The following is a 21,678-nucleotide window of genomic DNA, read 5'->3' as shown; positions in this document are numbered from 1 at the left end:
TCTAGAATGCCAAACGATTGCCATGTGACAGGACTGACGGAATTCCAGAGCGCAAACTTTAAGTGGCTGCGGATGGAACTCGGGTCCCCGTGCATGAAGTGCCTGAGCGAGGACGGGGGAACGCGGCGCAGACTAGACGCTGCCACTTCGAGCTGCGTTTTAAACTCTCCTACTTGTATCTATCTTGGAAGAACACGGTTTTAATGACCTCTTCGATCTCAAATCTGATATATCTACTTGATCCACTTTCCCTGGATTTTTGACTCCCTCTGAAAGCTGTAACCTAGATTATTTTAAGTACTGCCTGGCAACTGTGCCAAACCTATGGTGAAAATATTCATACAAAGTCCTAAAATAGGATGTTGTGAGTTTAAAATAAAAATAGGAAAGCACAATGGAAGCAACAACTAGTTTTCTGAGATACAATCTGTTCCCAGTTTGGGAAATATGTAACTTGGAATGTAAGGGTATCAAGCAGAAGGTCTCAGAGACTGACTTCTAGTTCTGAGCTCTAAGCAAAGAAAGGGATATTTTACAATTGCATATGCCTGTCCCGACTAATACTGCAGAGGATTCCAATGGATTCCAAAGTGATTGAGCAATTACTTCCTCCAGCAGGAAGTCCACGGTCCTTAATCTTCTTGTGGGAGGTGGGAAGAGGGATGAGAGTCAAGATAATCGTTAAGGATTTATGTAAGAATTCAGAGTTTTACTTTGCTATTCTTAGTAGATAAAAAAAGAAATTAAAAGTTATTCCTAAATTGTATTTCCTGCTTTTAAAGATAAAGTTTGAAAAGACTCCCCCGAGATTTAAATATGTTTACAGACATAGGTTTCTTCTTTTTCTCTGTGCCTGCAAACTGGAGGGGAATACCTCTGATGTTGGAGCTACCTGTATCTGCACACTTGTTAATTCGGTTTGGAAAAGACCCCAAAAGCTAACTTAAAGCTGAATGTGATTAATGTTAAAGATAGAGTCATTGTTCTCTGTTTCCTCATATTATGCTTAAATACTTTGTGGTTAATGATTGGTGGCTAATTGAGGATCAGAGCCTTTGAGAGCAGAAAGATCAACCAGCGCTGTCTCCCAGCAGCCATATAACTAAGCTCTCCTTTCCTAGTGGGGTTTGAACATTTCTGTTGACTTTATTCATGGGCAAACATCACTAGACACTGTACTTAAAATGGGATATTGCCCTGTGACCAAGCAGAACTTAGCAAGACACCTAGTTCTTTTGAGGAAAAGAATGAATGACTATAGTAGGTTATTATTTCACCACCCACCTAGAGAAACCAGTTAGGACTCACAAACACTCATTGTTGGGGGTTCCTTGCTCTCGTGTGAGAAAGCATGCTGATTGTTGCATAGGGCTGTACTTTACCAGAAAACACAAGGCCTGTACTCTCTCTGATTTGGAGTCAGAACGAGAGGAAGTAGAGATAAATATCTTGGCCAAACTCCACTTCAATTAGTGAATTTGTGCCAGTTTCCTCTGGTAGCCTAGATGTGGTAAATTACATATATATATATTTATGCATTTATATTATATATATATTCTCCAGGTTTTTTGACTCTGCTCAGTTCTTATCGCTGAATGTGCCAAGAGTGGTTGTATTTCAGCGGTCAATGCAAAGTACCTTTGTTTACTGTGTTTGTCAGTTATGTTTCCTGAAACTCCTCTAGATAAATCTATCTATGAAAGGGTATAAATGCAGATCTGCATTTAAATTTGCCTTATTTCTGTATCTATATACATCCTACCTCATTCTTCTAAGAATTCTGAGGGGTGTTTATGTCTATAAAAATGCGATTACATAGCTTATAATAAACATGTCTGTAATAGGTGAGTTATAACCTTTTTATTATTAAATTACTGAGTTGGTGGTCCCTGTGGTGTAGTGGAATGAGCGCTAGACTTTGAATCAGAAAGCTTGAGTTGTACTTACCAGCTGAGAAAACCAGATGAAGACACAACTTCTAGACTTTTAATGTCAAAACCTGTCAAATGGATACACAGTTATAAACATCAAAAATGTGACTACCTATGGAAAGGTTTTGGCAAATGGAAAACTATAAAAATAAGAGGTGTTAATATATTATGTTCATGGGACTCATACTGATCTAATTCTATAATCTTAATAATATCAGTATTACCTAAATCGTGTGTTTCCTACTAAATCTATAAAATGAATTAGATAGGGGCATATTGTTTTAAGAATTGCCTAGTTTCATTGAACAGCAGACAGAGTCCAGAAATAGACTAAAATCAACATGGAAATTCAGTGGAAAAGAAGGGTTATTTTTAAAATGGCTTGGGGACAACAGATTAGTCCACTCAAAGTAAGAGTCAATCTCTACCTCATTTCTTCTCCTGAAATAAAGTTAAGATGGATCAAATATGAAATGTAGAGATTGACATTTAAAAAAAATACCTAGAGGAAATCATAGGATTTTTAAAATAATAAGCTAGAAGTAGAGAAACCTGTTCTAAGCAAAAGGTAAATCCAGAAACCATCCTAGAAAAGATTGATGTCTGACTAAATAACAATTTAATTATTTACACAAAAACAAAGAATACGTTTGGAAAACATCTGCGAGACAAAAAGCTATTAAATCTTTTGATATACCAAGAACTTCCACAAGTAACTAAGAGACTGCAATCTGTCAAAAAAATGCCAAATGTTATGTATAGGCAGTTGGCAGAAAGAGAAATAAAGAGATTTTTTCATTATATGAGAAGTTCATCACCCTCATTTATAGTTAGATAAATAGTAATTAAAGCAACAATGATATGCTTTACCAGTGTTTCATCAAGTGGAGCAGTCAAGATAAAAAAGTTGGATGAAAGTTTGTGCTGGCCAGGGTGTGGAGAAACTGGATCGCTCGTGTGCCACTGTCAGGATGTAAATGGGTTCATCTTCTTTAGAAAACAATTTGCTAATAGCTATCAAATTTTTAAAAAATGCATATACCCTTTGACCTAGCAATTCCTTTTCTAGATATTGTCATATAGATATTGGTATAAATGTCACCCAAGACAAATGGACAAGGATGCCCTTTGCAGCATTGTTTCTCATAGCAAAAATCTGGAAATACTTTAAAGGCTCATCATAGGAAGTGGTAAAATGAAAGATGCTACATTCATCTAGTGGAAAACTATGCAGCTGTTAAAAATAAACAGAAAAACTGTATTGCTGATTTGGAAGGTTCTCCAAAATATGTTGTATTGTAAGTGAAGAAAGTAAAGTGCCAAATAGTGTATATAATATGCATCTGATTATTTGAAAAATGGGCATATTCGTTCATTCAACAAATATGTACCGAGTGTCCTGGGCATTGTGGATGCAACAGTGAACAAAACACCAAAGACTGCTCTCCTGGAGCTTATAGTATGGTGGGTGGAGAAAGGCAGTTTCCAAATACATACAAAATGGTGATCTGTGCTATGATGAAAATAGCAGATGGGAAAGGGAATCGAGAGTACAGTATGGTTTAGATAGAATGATGAGGACGGAGTTCATCAGGCCGAGAACTAAGGGGCAATGATGTGAAACAGCTTAGCCAGGTCCAGGTTCAGCAATCCAGTTGCAGGTTAGTGATAAATTCACATGGGCCCTAGACTCCTGTGAGGTAAATTCATGAGATTTCGTGTTTACACCATGAGATTTCTCTCTGCATTACAGCAATTCCTCCTGTGAGAAAGCACCCAGGAGCAAGATGATAGGCAGTGCTCACTGTGTCTATCTTGCGGCTGAGATGTCCCAGACAATTGGTTTCTAGGGTAACTAATTTGAAGACTGGAAGACGCAACGGCTATGTGTGCATCCTCAAGTCGTCCTGTACTCAGAGGGCCTTCCCCAAGATCAAGGGAGAATATTAAATATCAATTTACTAGAACCTTGGCTCTCTTTCTCTGAGGCAGCCCGTTCCTGCCATGACCCTAATGCTCTCTGCAGACATCTCGCACAGATAGGACTCCTGTTGACCTTGTCTCTTGTGTCTCCCAGGCAATTAAACAGCCTCAGTCAGCTGTTCCTTGATCGTTCAATGACTTTCTCCTCTTCTCATTGACTTCACTGCAGTGGAAGGCTAAATATAGGCACTGGCTGTCATCTCCCAGGTCTTTCTATGCAGCCAGACTTGTTATCACTAACAGATTATGCTTACAAGACAGACACAGAAGAGCAAAAGAATGGGAATGGGGGTCAGAGTGGTGCTAATACAAAGATAAAAGCTTTGTTTTAGAAAGTTTTTCATTTACTAAGGTCAAATGCAGAAGGCAAATAGTGTGCCCTAACAACCATGAATATGGACGTAGTCTTAAGAAAATTAGAGAAATGGAATGAATGCCCATGGACTCCAAGGAAGAGGCCATGGAAACATAGTTCTGAGACAACTAAGATCAGTAAAAGCACTCTGAGATATTTACTAAAGAGATTAATGACCATCCTTTAAATCAAGGGCTGCAAACTCAGGTGCCTACAGGAAACAGGCATGGAGTGGAAATGGAGAAGCCGAGTGGGGCCAGCTATAACCTTGAGCTTCCAGAGCCAAGGTGAGGCTGCTGTGTTAATGCCGATGATTGGCAGCAAGACCATGAACCTGGAGTTGCTGGGTCTGATTGTTCAAAAGAAGTCAGAAATCTGAGGCTTAGTGTGAAAACTCCAATTTTTAAATGTTGTCAACTTATTCAAGCATATTTATGCAAATATATTTAAAACATGACTGATCTCTCTTTTGTATTTTTAATGCACTGGCTTCCTTCCCTGGCCTTATCTTAGGGGCAATCTTAAATCAAGTGATGAGTATCCTTGTTAAATAGATGAAAAACCATTTCTCTTCTCCCTCAGGAAAAAAAAACGACACTTTTATAAGGGCAAAGTATGGCACAAAGAGTAAGACCTTGAGTTTCTGTCATGGATAGGACATCAGGATGCAGAAGATTCATTCCTGGGTCAGGATCACACCTTCTCCTCTGGTTTTCCTACGAGATCCAACACTTTAGATACTGACCAACATCAGATATTATTGTGTCGTGGTAAATATTCAACTGGAATGATTTAAATGTATTTCAGGTGTTATTAGCCTGCTTGCCTATATTCTCAAGAGATTGTTTGCACTTCACTTCAAAGTATGTTTCTGAGTAGGAGATGGAGGCATTGGTCATGCATTTGGTCTGCAAACCTTCCTCAAGGGTCTACTCTAAACCTGGCACTGTGGAAATATTGTGGGAATCAGTAAGTTGATTGTGACACTAGCTCTGCCTTCCAGAAACCTACTGTTCTACAGAGGAGATAAAACATGCTTACCTGTAATGATTCAAAGCACGTAGCAGTAAGTTATTATAGGGTGCTTTATTTTAAGTGTAAAGTTGTACACTGCTTCTGTGGCAACCCAGGTTATAATTTTCAAATTCACGAGCTTCAAATACTTTTCTTTTTATTATTAGTGATATGACACCAGGAAAAGAACACCTGTAGAAAGCCTGAATTAGTAACATTAATAATAAATATTGAGTATTGAATACACTGTGTATCACTGAGCTATATTTCATATGCATTATTTTATCAATTCTCATAATCACTCCAATAATTAAATACTACTTTTCACAGTCAAATATGAGAAATGAGAAAGTTAGTGAAACTGAAAATGAGAGAGTTAGTAACTCACCCAAAATCACAGACTATTAGCAGAGGATTCAGAACTTGAATTCAGGGCTATTTGACAGTGCAGCCCGGACTTTTATTACGCTTATAAAAGTTTCACGAAAAAAAATTGTTCTCAATTTTCCTTAAAGAATGATAGGAAATTATTGTTTATAAGTACATTTATAGAAAAGTTTCCTACTTGAATTCAGTTAATACTCATGGAATGCATCTTCTTTAATAGCATTTTATGATACTACCTAAAATTTCGTTTTGTTTGGAAACTTTAAACTATAGAGTAAGTGAAATTGATGTCTTTATTTTTTCCCTAAAATATTGTAATGGCATTGAGATATAAGTGTATACTTCCTGTTTGCTGCGGTATCTTATAAGAAACCCAGAAATGTGGAAACCTAATTTCCCAGTTAGTCTTTAACAACATCTGTTAGCATATCCCAGAAGTTATACGATAAATAATAAACTCAATTATCAAGGTTAGTTTAGCATTATCAACTGTATGCTCTTCATTGTGAGTTGTCAAATGACCTATCGATGGAAAACAGATATATAATGTATTAGGTTAAAAAATGCTCTTTAGGAAATATCTAGAATTTTATAATTTTGTTTCAGAGAAGTTCTGACACTTATTTCAAGATATATAAAATAAAGCACTCAAATAGAGAAAAACATCAAGGAAAAAGGAATAACTGTTGTAGATTATGAAATTGAACTTGAGCCCAAATTGACTTGGATTCTTACAACGTTTTCTTCTTTTCAATCTAGGTTTCCTAAATAAGATAAAATTTAGATATTTTCTAAGGAACGTGTTAGGAAGTTATTTCAGGTGCCAATTCAAAGAGATGTCAGATACCTTCAGCTACAAGTAAAAAAAACGCCCTGATTTTATTGGGTTTAAATAATAAGGGAATTTATTATCTCATGTAAAAAGAAGTTCAAAGTTATAGCCCACTATAGGCCTCATGCTTGAGGGCTTAACCCGGTCTCTCCTAATTCTTTCTCAGCTTCATCCCCAGAGGCTCTCTTACACACTCATGGATGCAAGATGGCCTCAACTGTTTGAGAAGAACTATCTTATCGTGACAATGTCCACTGAAGAAAAGCAACCATCTCTTCCTATTTTCTCTCGTTAACATGAATATACTTTTCCCAGGAGCATCTCTTCCACTCCTCACAGAGATCCCCTCACATCTCATTGGGCAAAATTGCATCATCTACTCATGCCAAAACCAATCATTGGTGAAAGGAATGGGACCAGAGTAACTGACTTAGGATAATCAGGATCATCCCTTGGGCTGGAGTTTGACCATGGCTTCTCTAAATACATGGCTGTGTGAAGGAGAGTAGATGGTAGAACAGAATCTGAGTTTTGTTAGAAAGGAGAAAGAGGGTTGGCTCCTGGGTAGCCAACCAAAAATGGCTGTTGTAGAATAGTTCTAAAGGTAGCTGAGAAGGGAACTGTGGAAATCAAATAATTTGCACTTCTCTTGAGATTGGTTCTTTGATTTCTAAATGGTCCCCAACACTGGTAACTTCTCCGCATAATTACAGCCTCATAGAAATTCGAGCTGGCAGGCACCATTCTGAGACCCAGACTGTTAAATGTCTTCCCCAAAGTCACACAATAAATTAATGACAAAGCCAGCACAGGGTTTCTTGACTCTCAGGAAGGGGTGGTTTTTTTCATTCTTTACCCTGCAGACTTTAGAACTGTTGGAACTGCTTTAAAACTCATGGCAAGCACTGGTCTTTTTTGTAATTAACAGCTCCTTATAATACATTTATTTTGTTTGTTCAGCCTCCTAGAAACTAACTGAAGTCTGTGCTTTAAAAAGCCTACTGGAGTCGTTATTCTCTGTTTTGATACCATGTTCATGAACCACCAAGCGTTCTTTCCCACCTCACATTTGACATGACTCCCTTTCTTTCAAGATCTCTTGCTATTGTTTCCCCATGTTTCCTTGCTCCATCTCTGACCAGCTTCCTGTTTCTAAATAGACTTTGTGGTCACCCTTCCCTCTTTGTGCCAGCTCCTAGCCACTAGTTACTTAGGCTATGGTCTTTATTGTTCTTCCTACCCAGTTGTGGTTGTCCCACATATCCATATTGTTATATGTCCCCAAATTGGGTTCTAGGATTATTTTGGTACCTACCACATTGGGTGAGAGTCAAACTAATAATTAAAGTGTTGGATAACTTCTCCTGTTGCAGCTTCCTTCCTGTTTTTACAATCCAAGTGGAGCTACTTCTTGTATTCTTATTTCATCAAAGCACAAATTGCTTGTGATTTATGGCCCACCACAAACCTGAATGCTTATGATTTACTTTGTATTTTTCTTCATTTCTAGGACAAGATGTTGATAAATATAAAGCGCATCTTATGGATGTGCTCTACCTTAATAGCAACCCATGCACTACATAAAGGTGAGTGTGGTGACAATTTCTTTGGCACTAAGTGGAATAAAAATTTAAGTACTGGGGCATGGAATGGCAATATGGAGTCACTATAAGGAAGGGTTTTTTTTTCTACTCAGTGCTGAAATTTTCAGCTAAAATATTATTAGGCTGAAAATAATGGTTTAAATAAGTCAGTCAAAACAAAATAATGAACAGGATGCTGAAGAAGCACGTGGGCTTTCTGCAGCTTCTCAGATTACCTTCAGACTGTGCACAAAGACTCCTGTGTGGCATTGGGCATATTTTTAAATTTCACTTTCTCCAGTACTACTAAATGACTTTCTTATAAAAAAAGAAAGACTGTCAAACCCTTAGGAGGCTAGAGTTTGAGAAGAGTCAAGAAGAGAAAGAGAAGGCTGACAGCTAAGTTTTTGCCCCATCTCCTTTTCTTTTCTTTCTCTCTCTTTCTTTTAAAGTACCTGGTTAAATGCCCATGCACTGTTTTGTTCTTTAGCTTTAAATTATATATCCACCTAATGAAGGTTCTATAATTCCAAATTCATGGATGAGGGTCCATGAAGATAGATACTACCCTGACCCAGAGTTTCAGTGATCTGCTCCTGTCTGATGCACTTCTCAGACTCAGCTTCCCCTTCCTTCTCACATTCACTCTCTGCTTCAGACTCTCTGAAGTAATTTACAGTTCCATGCATAGACTTTCATAGTCCCCTCTTTTTCACATGGAATTCCTTCTGCTTGGCAGTTCCTTCTCTTGCTCTCCACAGTTCTACTTCAATTTATTCTTCAAGACTCAAAGTTTAAGTATCACTTCATCCATCCATCCATCCATCCATTTATTCATCCTTCCATTCCCCTACCCATTCATTTATCTACCCATTGGCAATATTATTTGATACCTTCTATGTGCCTGGTATTATTCTTGGTGTCCAAGGATATACCAGTGGATGAGTCATACATTGTCCTGAATTTCATTAAACTTAATTTCCTAGTTATATGAGACAAGCAATACACAAGTAAACAAATAGTCCAGGTACTTTCAGATTGACAAAAATAAAGTAGAGTGATATCATTGGGAATGGCCTGGGTTGGAGGAAGGAGATGGTTAAGTCTTCTTTGACAAAGTAACATTTAAACTGAGAGAGGAATGACCTAGAAGGCTATCAAAGTCTAGGCTCCACCAATCCATTAACAGCCCAGAGGCTATCTTCTTTAGCATTTTCAGAAAGTAAAGGTGAAGGTCACAGAGAGGAAAAGAGAACAGAATCCAGTGAAGACACAGAAAGGAGATACAGAAAAGGGAGTTGGTTTAAGTGGGTAGAAATAGAAGGGGAATTCCAGAGAAAACAGTGGGAGAACCTTGAGGGACAAGGCAACCATCCCTCCACTTAAAACTCAGACTTTCTACTTAAGCTAAAGAAAGAACTCACACAAAGAATGGGGGAAAAAACCCTACTTATGCTATAGATCCTTGACAGCATTTTAAAATAGTAATAATAGCTAACAATATTGAGTAATTTCTACATGTTAGGACTTGTAATAAGTATTTTGCATAGTTAATTTATTTAATCTAATTCTTCAATGAGACAGATGCTTTTCTTCTCCCCATCTGGCAGATGAGGAAACTGTAGTACCAAGAGGTTTGGAGGCACAGCTCATGTAGACAGTCACACAGCTACTTAGTGCTGGAGCCTGGAGCTGAACCCAGGCAGTCGGGCTCCCATAGTCCATGCTCTTAACCAGTGTATTATACTTTACTCCAAGAATCAAGTTCTTTGTAAATCTATGATCATGCTTAAGGGATGTAATTAGTTTGGGGCTAATTCCAGAAGAATTTCATTTTTTCATATGAGGGGCAAAAGTTGAAGACTTAAGAGCCACATAAAACAGATTTACCAAGTTCATAGTGGGACACACAGCAGGAAACTTGTAAGTTAATGCAAGTACTCTCCTCTTAAAGTTTCCTCTGTTTATTCCTAGGAACTCAAAAGGTCATAACTAACATTAACGAACACCTAGTCTCCTGGCTATATTGGCTTTATTTTAATGCATGAAGAGCTCTTTGCTTTAACAATACTCATTATATTGATTATTGAGCATTGGCCTAGTTCTTTGGATATTCCTCTAATAATAATAAACAGAGTCATCTACAGTCATGAATAAATGAATGAACGAGAGAGTGATATTTGTCGCCTAACAGAGTGATAAATTCCCACATGCTCAATCTGACATTTATTTGGCCAAGTTCTGCGTGTGTGTGTTTAGTCAAATTGTGTAGATGGAGTTTACATCATCCTTGCTCTGCAGAATTTACTGACAAAGAACGAAAGGTAACTGATCATTCATTATTTAGAGATTTTTCCCTTACTGTACTCATTTAACCCACAAACCATCTGGTGGGAACAGTGAACCTTTTGTTAGCATTCATTTTTATTACTTGCATTGTCAGAGTTTCAGATAAGTTCTTGCAGGTAGCAGGTTTTTTTTTTTAAACATGCATAGTCTATAAACATTACCCTCTGAACTACTAAATTTCTTTCTTAAAATATTTAGATTTAGTGAACTTAGTTCTTGTGACCCGGTGCATTAAGACCCAAGATTTCGTACACAAAAGACTTGACCACGCAGCTTTTTGTAAATGCTGTTGTTAGGACTGGATTCTACAGGAATATATATTTATATTCAGCTGAAGCTTTTAATTTTCTTGTATCTATAAACATCCAGAACAATAAATAACCCTTGGGAAATTTGCCTTTTGACATCATTTTGTTCCACTATATCTTCTCCTTACAGTACAGTTATTGAGCAATGCTCTAAGTTTCAGAAACCTCCTGATTGCATAGGTTGGGCTGAATGTCTTATCTGCCCCTACACATCTGAAATTGTGGACAGAACTATAATTTAGTAATAAATATTAAGAAATGGGATCCCACTTATCTTAAAACTCATTTTTAAGGCGATGATAAAGAATCTCATAATTTATGCCGTAATTGAGGTTGATGGTAAAGCTATTTATTCTTCATCAAAAAAGTAATACTTTTTTTATGTGAGAGATTTCTTGATTAGGTGTAAGGAGGCACGTGATCTGGCCAGGTCTGTCACCAGCCAGCTGGGGAGCTTGAGTGTTACTTCCGCTCAGTGGAGCATCCTTAGTAACGGATTGGATCAGTTTTACTCTGAGGGTGAGCGTTAAATAAGAGAACTTATTTTGTAAGCCAAGGAGGCCATTAAAAATGGAATTATTCCATGGGGCCAGCCCTGTGGCCAAGTGGTTAAGCTTGTGGGCTCTGCTTTGGCAGCCCAGGGTTTCGCCAGTTTGGATCCTGGGCGTGGACCCACACACGACTCTTCAGGCTATGCTGAGGCAGCATCCCAAATAGAAGAACTAGAATGACTTACAACTAGGATACACAACTATGTACTAGGGCTTTGGGGAGGAAAAAAACAAAGAAGAAGATTGGCAACAGATGTTAGCTTCGTTACACACATACAAAAAACTGCTATTTCATTTAAAAAAAAAAAGGAATTATTCCCTTGTGATACTATTCCAAGGTGCTAATAGTCTTAGTAACATTTTAAAGATTAACTTAGTGTCGCTAAATAGCACACTTCGTTTTATTCTTATTTAATCTTGTTAAGTGCCTTAAATCCTATTTTCGATAAGCTATGTATAGATTAGTAAATGATAAAGAAACCCGTGATAGCAACGACCTTTATAAATTTGAAATAGATTAATGACTTCTATCATAAATACAATATATATAGTACACACAATACTGTATTAATTATATTAGGTTTATTTGTATCATATGAAAGATTTTATAGGCCAGTCTTTTTGGAGTTAAATTTCAATCTTTAGCAATAGAGACTACATTTTTCTTAAAGAGCATAATATCTCCATATCTTCCTGCAATTTTCAAAATGACTTATCCCCAACTCAATCCACAGGGCCGTATTGGCAGCTATATCATTTCTGACGCACGTCCATATTGAGATGTGTGTTACATATACCTTTGACCACTAACAGACTAAGTGTTAGACACACATCATTTTGTTGATTAAGAACCATTATTTCACTCCACCTAGAGGCTACTATTAGCTTGTTCATCATATTTTCACGAAGTGGGAGTTGTGTGTGCATTAATGATAATTTCTATTGTTATTACCAACACGTCGTCTAACCAATTAGTAGAGACCTGAAGATGAGGGAAAGAGGAGGGGGAGGGGAATGGATTCCTATAAGAGTGAAGGAATGTTTTCTTTTGCATGGAATAGTGTTAAGTTGTAGTCAGTGTACTCTTTCTCATTACGTTTAAGGGCTAGGGGCCGGCCCGGTGGCCTAGTGGTTAAGTTTGTGCACTCTGCTTTGGCAGCCTGGGGTTCATGGGTTCCATACCAGGCGCAGACCTAGCACTGGTCGTCAAGCCACGCTGTGGCAGCATCCCACGAAAAACAGAGGAAGATTGGCACAGATGTTAGCTCAGCAACAATCTTCCTCAAGCAAAAAGAGGAAAATTGGCAACAGATATTAGCTCAGGGCCAATCTTCCTTACACACACACACAAAAGTTTAAGGGCTTAAACAGAAAGACATTCTGCAGATTAATAGTTTAGGAGGTTTAGGTGAACAGATGCCATCTTTCCTCCAGGATATAATCGAGAGGTAATGTTTCACTGCAAAGTGATTGCAGCTGGACTGGTCACTATGATGAAAGCCTTTGGTTGAACCAAAAGAGATTCTTCCAGTTTGAGACTTCCCCTTCTCCAGTGTACTGAAGTACTTTTCTTTATTTTCGCTTCCTCTTCAAATTTTATTTTCATTTCCTCTCAAGTAATGTGGCAAACTTTGTTCGTCTTCTGACCTGTAGACTTAAGTTCACCTTTCCACTGCCCTTCCTAGCCTGGTCCAGTCTTTCAATCTGCAGGGCTGAGTCTGGACTCCTTTTGCCCTGGCTTGCCCATCTTCCAGTCCTTGCCTTATCTGATCACTTCTTTGTTCATATTACACACTAAGTTACAAATACTTTAAAATGAATGCCATATTTTTAGTACAGAAAAATGAGCATTATTAATCCCTGTCTTTGTTATAAAACATTATTGAAATTGTATACTATCCTCTGTATATAAAATCATTCTAATTATTCCACATGTTGAAGATGTAACGAAACCACTGTAAAAGTGCCTTATCCATTCACATATTTAATAGACTCATTTTCGGTTTCTCAGGACTGCTAATTTGGTATTTTCTCTTTCTTCCAGTCAAAGGGGAAAAAAGCCCACCTGTTAAGGGCTCCCTCTCTGGAAAAGTCAACCTACCTTGTCATTTTTCAACCCTGCCTACCTTACCACCCAGTTACAACACCACCAGTGAGTTTCTCCGAATCAAATGGTCTAAGATTGAATTGGACAAGAATGGAAAAGATTTAAAGGAGACGACTGTTCTCGTGGCCCAAAATGGGAATATCAAGATTGGTCAAGGCTACAAAGGGAGGGTGGCGGTGCCTACACACCCCGAGGACGTGGGCGATGCCTCCCTCACCGTGGTCAAACTGCGCGCCAGTGACGCGGGCCGCTACCGCTGTGACGTCATGTACGGGATTGAAGACACTCAAGACACGGTGTCGCTGGCTGTGGATGGTAAGGCTTTTGGAGTTTTTAGGAAGGTAGTATAACATGATACCTGGTTCAGAAGTGTTGTGAAACAGTACTCAAAAGTAACTATTGTTTACGCTTTGGGCAAGTAGAAAAAAACATCAATCATTCCAATAGTCCATGTCTTTCACCAAAAATGAAGTTACTTTTTTGAGGATCAAGCAAGGTGACATTTTGCGCAGCCTTCGTTGATTCGATGTAGGAAAGTATAGTATACTGGAAATAATGAATACCTCAAAACATGGTATGTAGTTCAAAAATCTTTACTTCATTATGGAGACCTATCAATGATTACATTTAAGATGTAAAGACTGATCTACATTTTGTTTTGATTTTTACATATGTGTGTATGCACATATACATACATGCAGACATACACACACATATATATATACTTATAAAGAACATTTTCCTCCTATTTCTCACTCTCCTAGCATGATTATTAAAATCTTTGAGTTTGCCTTTAAGAAATATAAATTCTTTCTTAACTTACATTGAAGAAATAAAGCAGTTAATAAGCCCCATGGTACATAGCACAGTGCCTTAAAAAGGCCGGGACTCAATAAACGTTTGAATTGGATCAAAACAAGAACGCAGAGAATTTTTCAGTTAATACACTAGTCGTTATCCATTCCATCTTGCAATGAGACATTTTGGGTTCGGCCCCCCTTCAGTGATGGTTTATATGTCATTTGAATTTAAGTTAGGAGACAAAGCAAAGAAAAATTGCTTTAATTGGGTACACACATAATGCCATAGCTCTTGGAAGCAGAATATTTTGGCAAGTTATTAAGCAAAATTCTAATACCCAGACATGACGGAACAGATTTTTCTTCCAACCCTCCATTTCCCTATAAAATATTTACCTTTCAGAAATATATACAAAGGGTTTTATTAAAACTCTTTCTTGTGTAGCCAAAAGGAAATACTTTGAATTTCAGATGCGACAAATTAATTTTTTGAACATCCTTTTATGTTCAGTTTCTATTGCTCTCTTCTGTAAATCTATTGTTATATGGTCCAGGCATCCACTAAGTATCCTGGACTTTTAACCTTTTTATCATTTATTGTAGTTAGCCTGAGATTGTTTTCTTCTACTGATATTTCTCTCTCTCTCTTTTTGTATGTGTGTGTGTGTGTGCGCGCGTATATATATGGTAATGTCAGATACACACTCTATATAAATTTATTTATGTATATGCTTGTGTTTTTAAAATCCCAAAGGAGTTTAACAACTTCTTACAATTTTCATCATTAAAGAATTAGCAATGGATTTGCCCTTTGCCCCTCTGAAACAATGAAAATCCTCCACTTAATCTCCTTAGCCCCATGTGGTCTTCAAATTATCCCAACAATTGCAGATACTTAGACAGACTGATGTTCCCTGCCCTGGTCGCGGTGGCCCCTTTGTGCCCCCTACTGCCAATCTTCAGTGCACATGGAAGATTTTTAATTACCAAGAAGACTATTTGAAGCTTTGATCAACATAAGACTAATTTAAAACCATTCAACTTCTTGCTTAAGCCTTAGAGATCATTATAAACTCTCCCTCATACTTACCAGATAGCACCATATATACTTCCTGGTAATTTTAGGGTAGTTCTATAAAGGTACAAATTTTCTGAAAAGCTTTTGAGAAATTTCATGAATATTGGAAATGAGAAAATGAATGTTAGTTGTCAATGCATCTACTTGGTGCCCGGGTAGATCTTTTTGTGTTAACACTTATAAGAGATGCTTGTCTATGACATGTCTAGTCTGTTCTCCAGAAGTTACATTATAGGCGCATATCCCTCTTGGAAGAGAGAGACAAACTAAGGGTGGGCATGTGAGAGACAGTTTTATAGCCAGAAGTCAGGCTGTGAGAGACAGACTTTTGTCAACTCTGGGAAATTAGTAGGAATAAAAGGAGAGTGGAAGATATCTTGGAAACCAAAATCCATTCTGCGTAACAAAAAATCTGGTCCTAAATGACATGACCCTTAATAAAATCTCATCCATGAGACCTCGTTGCCCCAATTTCTATTTTCCAGTGACTCCCCAGGCACATTAGCTTGATTCATTTTGTAGTCTTATAGAAATGAGTCACCATATTTACTCCAATTAAAAACGGAGGTGCTCTTGTTGAAGTGGGAGGAGAGGACCCAAAGCTCCACATCCTCAGCTGCTCTTTCCTCAACCCTTTGACAGTTTCTTGAGCCCTGGAACACAGCTCAAGAACTACTGGTTTATACAACTCCTAAAATACAACAAAGTGGAATTTGAGGCAGATACCAGAATGCCTGGCTTCCACCCAGGGAAGTCTGGAGAACTTTATTTCAGGCCTTCTTTGGGATAAAACTCGTACATTTTTTCTGTCATAGTGGAGACCCTAAGTTATGCTGGACACATAATGAATATGATAAACATTTAGGTAGTACTTAGTAGCCTATCCAACATTTTTAAACTCTTTACCTAATTTGACCTTCGTATCAATCAAATAACATAAGCAGTATTAGTTACACTTTATAGGGGAGGAAGTTAAGGCTCAGTATATGATTAAGGAGCAAATTGGGAGTTGGAACAAGCCTTCTCACCCATATTGTTCAGTGTCTTTTCCATCTTAGTATCCTGTCTCTGGAAGTAAATGTCTCGATGTTCCATGTTTGGAGGAAGTAGTGTTAGTGAATGTTCATGAGCTTCGATTGCGTCAGCCCTTGATAAAATCATGAAGTAGAAGTTGATCTTGTGGCCCCCTAACTCTTTGTACCTCCTGCAGCATCTAGTTCCTTTAGCTGTCCAGTGTTCCCATGAGAGCCTGAATACTGCCTGTAATTAGGACAACTATCCACCATGTGGGATTTAGCTGCTTCAATCTTTTTCTTAGATTGTTCACATGCGAACAGAAAATTCCTGGCTAGGAAACTTTCTTTTTTTTTTTTTTTTTTTTTTTTTTTTTAGATTTTATTTATTTTTTTTTCCTTTTTCTCCCCAAAGCCCCCTGGTACATAGTTGTGTATTCTTCGTTGTGGGTTCTTCTAGTTGTGGCATGTGGGATGCTGCCTCAGCATGGTCTGATGAGCAGTGCCATGTCCGCGCCCAGGATTCGAACTAACGAAACACTGGGCCGCCTGCAGCGGAGCGCGCGAACTTAACCACTCGGCCACGGGGCCAGCCCCTAGGAAACTTTCTAATGGAGCAGAATGAGACCCCCGGATGAATGGAATTTATGATCACCATACTTTTGCATAATGCTACATAAAGTAAAAATAAAGAATTATCATGATGTTGTTATCATGTTAGCAAGTAATTTGATGTATTTCTCCAAAGGGAAACTTTGCCCAGACCGGTGGGAGATTTGAACATGCCCATAATTGTTTGCTGCTGTCTTTGCAGGGGTTGTGTTTCACTACCGAGCGGCGACCAGCAGGTACACTCTGAATTTTGAGAGTGCACAGAAGGCTTGTTTGGATATTGGGGCGGTCATAGCAACCCCAGAGCAGCTCCATGCCGCTTATGAAGATGGGTTTGAGCAGTGTGACGCGGGCTGGCTGTCTGATCAGACTGTTAGGTAAGTGATGTGGGGGCTACAAGCTTTAATTTCATGAATTCAAGAGTTAAGAATAAAGTGCTACTTACTAGCCCGTTATTTCCCCAGATATCCCATCCGGACCCCCCGAGAAGGCTGTTACGGAGACATGATGGGGAAGGAAGGAGTCAGGACCTATGGATTCCGTTCTCCTCATGAAACTTATGACGTGTATTGTTACGTGGACCATCTGGATGGTAAGACGTTTACATTTCTGTAGCTTCATTTGAACTAAGAAAATTGGGGAAAGACTGGGAGCATGTTGGAACAGAGCAAGTCTTCATGCTTGTTTGGATTCCAAACAGCAGCATTTAGTTTAAATGACCGTATGATTCTGTGGTGCAATAAGCTTAAATTAAAGTGGAAAGAGAAGGAGGAGTATGTCAATGGTCATGCAGGTTAGAAATGTCTTTAGTTAATGGCAGGTTTTCTTTCAGTCATGCTGCTGTTGGACTGTTTCCAGTACACTTTTAGAGCATTAAGAATAGAAAGTTGTAAGGGTGGTACCTATTCTTGTGAGAACTTCAGGTAAGATTCTGTGATGATAAACCGCTGGGACTCCAAGTACTGATAAACACCCGAAGCACAACTAAAGAACGCAAACCAGCCCAGGAGCGATCTTCATGTTCCACTTCTCCTCGTGTGCACTTTGCTACACTGATATTCAGAGCAATCATTCATTCATTCAACCAGTCAACACAGGAAAAAAGCCACCTGCTGTTTGATAGGTACTCTGCTAGTTGTTAGGGCCGTGAAGCCAGGTAAGATACAGGCCTTGCTTCAAGGATGCTTAGATTCTGATTGATTTTAGCGCTATCATTTCTCACTCAGCATGAGTTAGAGATTCTTAAAGTTTGAGTTTAATAGTGGTGACAATATCTAAGGGGCACAATGCAGTTTTATTATAAGACACATGGAACAGAAGCTTCTGTGACTTTTGAAATAGAGTTTTATTGGTATCAACAGGCATCTTAGAAGCCTAAATATATAAATAGAACGTAATGAATGAGTTATACTTTTAATTTTGGCTGGGTACACGTAAAAAGAATGATTTCAGTTTTCTTATGTGTAAAATGAGAAGGTTGAACTAGATATTTCCATGGTGGCTTCTCACATTAAAATTCTATGATTCTATGAATTGAATAAACAACCTCATAGACTGAAAGCCAGAAAATAAGCAGTTTATATTTTCCTAATGCCCTGACTCAATTTGTGTAGGAAGGCCTGCTTAGAAGAAGGGTGTCTAAGGGTGATTCTCTAGCATCTTAACATTCTTATTGTGACTGTCATTTAAGACTGGTAAATGTATTTTCTAAACCAGAGCTTCAGATACTAACAATTTCCATTTCTGTATGGGGACAAAGGGAAAACAAATGTAAAATTCAAGCCATGATACATCCATATCTGTATCTATAGCTATATCTGTCTATATAGATATGTATCTTTATCTTTTCTCTTTCCTTTATTTTAAGTTTAATTAACTTCTCTTTTTTTTAATAGAATAGGAGATGATAGGTAGGAGAATTTGGTTCTAGGAAATAAATTTGTCTGTTGCTATTTCAGTAAGATGGAAATTTGTATCCGAATTCAATAAGGTGGAATTTGTTTATCACTATGGTTTTAATTTAGAATAATATCTATCAGAGTGATAGTTATAAAGTTTTCTGGAGTACTGGTAATGCTGGAACTGAAGCAGAGGTAGTCTTTGAAAAAGTATACATAAGGTCTAATTACCTGAAAGATCTTTACAAATAGAATTGAAATGGTGGTTTTCAGGTACAAATCCACGGATTGGTCCAAATATGAATAAGCATCACAAGCCAGCCTCCTTGATGGAAAGGCAGACGTAGGTACTCACGATGCCACCAGAAGGAGCATGTAGTTGCTCCTCTGTGTGTCTGTTCCTCAGTCTTACCCTGATGGAGCTACTGAAACCCCACTCACTAAGGCTACAGACTCCTTGACTTTTTCCACCCCAGAGGACTTTCTGCTTCTGCAGATGTAGTTCTGAGGATGTGCACACAGACCACAATGAGAAGGATTTACTGCTCATGTAGAACTTCTTTTCTACCTCCATAAACATTATCACTTCTAAGGCAACTGTTATTCACAAAACCAGTCTCTGCCCCAATGTACCCAACTGTATCTTATACATTTACTTGGGATAAATATTCGAAATATTTGATGAAAATTTGTATTATAGCATAACTTTAGTTGGGATATTTACACCAAGCAACAGAATTTGAATTTTTTTGTTTTAGTACATAAAAGTTGGAAGAGAAAGATAAAAGAATCATATAAATACGAATTCAAGCACTGGCTGAAATTTGTGTCAGCAGAGCAACAAGGCTTTTATTTGTTTTGTGGAAGAAACTTGACACTTCTGGAAGATATTCAGCATGTTTGTAATGACGTTGTTCTGGAAATTTTTTCCTCCTTGTTTCTTGTCCTTTGGGAATAATTAGCAAATCTTTGGACACTGGTCATTTCTCTCTGGACTTGAAATTGGACTGGTGGTGAGCAAGGAGTGGCATTAAAGAGACTTTTTGTGACCAATGATGTAAGAGGAAGATCATAGGATCGCTGTTGTAAGGTCTCTCTCCTTCCTTTACTGAAGTGTATGTTTTCCCTTTGAAGTAAAGACCATTGGCTAAACCATGAATTGATAAAAATTCTTGTAGAAAGTTGATTATATAAAATTACATCTGGTATTTCAATTGCCACATTGATAAAAGATTATTTGAAGATGAGCCAAATTTCCTCATAAGAGACATTAATTGCTATATTCATAGGTATAATAATTCCCACCTATATTTTATTGTATTTTTGACAGCCAAGTGTGTGTGTGAGAGGTGGTGTGGACGGTAAAAATTAGAGATATTGATGTACCCAGAATGCATGTGATGGAACATATACTCAGTTATGAACCAAGATGCAATTACTTTAGATCAGAAGCCATATTATTCCAGATGGTCTAATGAAAAAGCCAATTAAGTATAAAATGAAAATTAGTTCAAAAAGACAATTAATTTTGTTTCAATTTAGTAGTTTATCATGAAAGATATTTAGTTGACAGAATGTCGACCTTCTATTTTTTTCTCCTTTCTTGTTTTATAATGTGTGTTTCCTTATAAAGTTCAAATAATTGTCCTAAATTAAATGTAGCCATTTGGGGGAAGGGGAACTAATCTAGTTCTTATTCCAAGGTGGTGATTATAATACAGTTATGCTTATGAATACAATTTTCGATTCTATTTTTAAAAAATAAGCTTGTTAAGTGTAAAAGAGCAATTCCATTAGCTGTATCCACTAGCAAGCCTTCCAGTATTAGGTTGTGTTCTTAGAACTGGCCTAGACGTTATGGTGGCTTATTAACCATGATTCAGAACACTGTTACTAGGAAATTAATGGAATTAAGATTCTAAAGTAGCAATCTAGGAATCAAGATCCATAAAATAATTCTTATTAGGAAGTTTAATCTGTGTTTCCTGTTAAGATAGATTTGGGAAATATTGAGAGGGTTTAGAGTACAGTTGGAGTGATTAAATAGTTCAGAAAATTGGGTAAAGGATTGGAGTTGTTTAGGAGCAGTAAGGGCAATGCTGAGAGAGGACTCTTGGGAGGCAGTTAAGTTCCTGATAATTACAAATAGGAAGGACCTCAGCTGAGTCCCAGCTCCATCACTTACTAGTTGTGAGATCCTGAGCAAGGCTTTCCTTGTCTAAGCTTCAGTTTCTTCTGCTAAATGGGACAATAAGAATATTTACTTTTTAATCATGCTATGAAGAGGAAAGGAGTTAATGTGTCAAGCTTTTATCACAGTGTGTGGCACAAAGTAAGTGCTCAATAAATAATAGCTGCTATTATATCTGAAGGGCATATGAAAGGTTCTTTATTTCCACTGAATTCAAAAAAAGAAGAAATGAGTTAAAATTGCAGTTCTGTGAAATAGGTTTAATATAAGAAAAACTTTTCTGACAATGAATATTGTTAAATGTAGAAAGAATTCTAACAAACTATAAAATTTCTTACCTGGAAGTTTTTTAGAGGTAGAACTGATCTGAGATGTTATGAGTGCAATGCTCTGTCAAAGTCTGAGTAATGGTACTTTGAAGGATATAGATATAGGATATAGGAAGGAGATAGAAGAATATAGAAAGGATATAGAAAATAACTGGAAATAGGTCACTTTACAAAGAAGGGTAACTTTTATGTCAAGATGTTTCGAATATGATGAGTTGTTTGAACATTATTGAATAACTAAAAACAATACTGTGGTGAAATAATTCCTTTATTATTCCTCCTAAGTTGTTTGAAATCAGTTATTCTCTGATTAGAACATTATCTTCTTGAATCACAGTGTTCAGGAGTTAATCTGGT

General features: G+C 37.5%; 1 protein-coding gene across 4 annotated transcripts in view; it reads left to right on the top strand.

The window, feature by feature from the left end:
- Positions 1-21,678, top strand: part of VCAN (versican) — a 105,857-nt gene that overhangs the window by 3,816 nt on the left and 80,363 nt on the right. For all 4 annotated transcript variants that reach the window (XM_070569767.1, XM_070569765.1, XM_070569766.1 and 1 more), the window contains exons 2-5: positions 8,013-8,088; positions 13,338-13,715; positions 17,106-17,280; positions 17,368-17,495. In XM_070569767.1, the coding sequence (XP_070425868.1) occupies positions 8,019-8,088; positions 13,338-13,715; positions 17,106-17,280; positions 17,368-17,495 (751 nt within the window). In that variant the 5' untranslated portion in view covers positions 8,013-8,018. The remainder of the gene's footprint in view (positions 1-8,012; positions 8,089-13,337; positions 13,716-17,105; positions 17,281-17,367; positions 17,496-21,678) is intronic.

Source organism: Equus przewalskii, chromosome 13 (genome assembly GCF_037783145.1).
Source record: "Equus przewalskii isolate Varuska chromosome 13, EquPr2, whole genome shotgun sequence".
Lineage (NCBI taxonomy): Eukaryota > Metazoa > Chordata > Mammalia > Perissodactyla > Equidae > Equus > Equus przewalskii.
The sequence above is the reverse complement of the archived record's forward strand: the minus strand, read 5'-3'. Positions and strand labels throughout refer to the sequence as shown.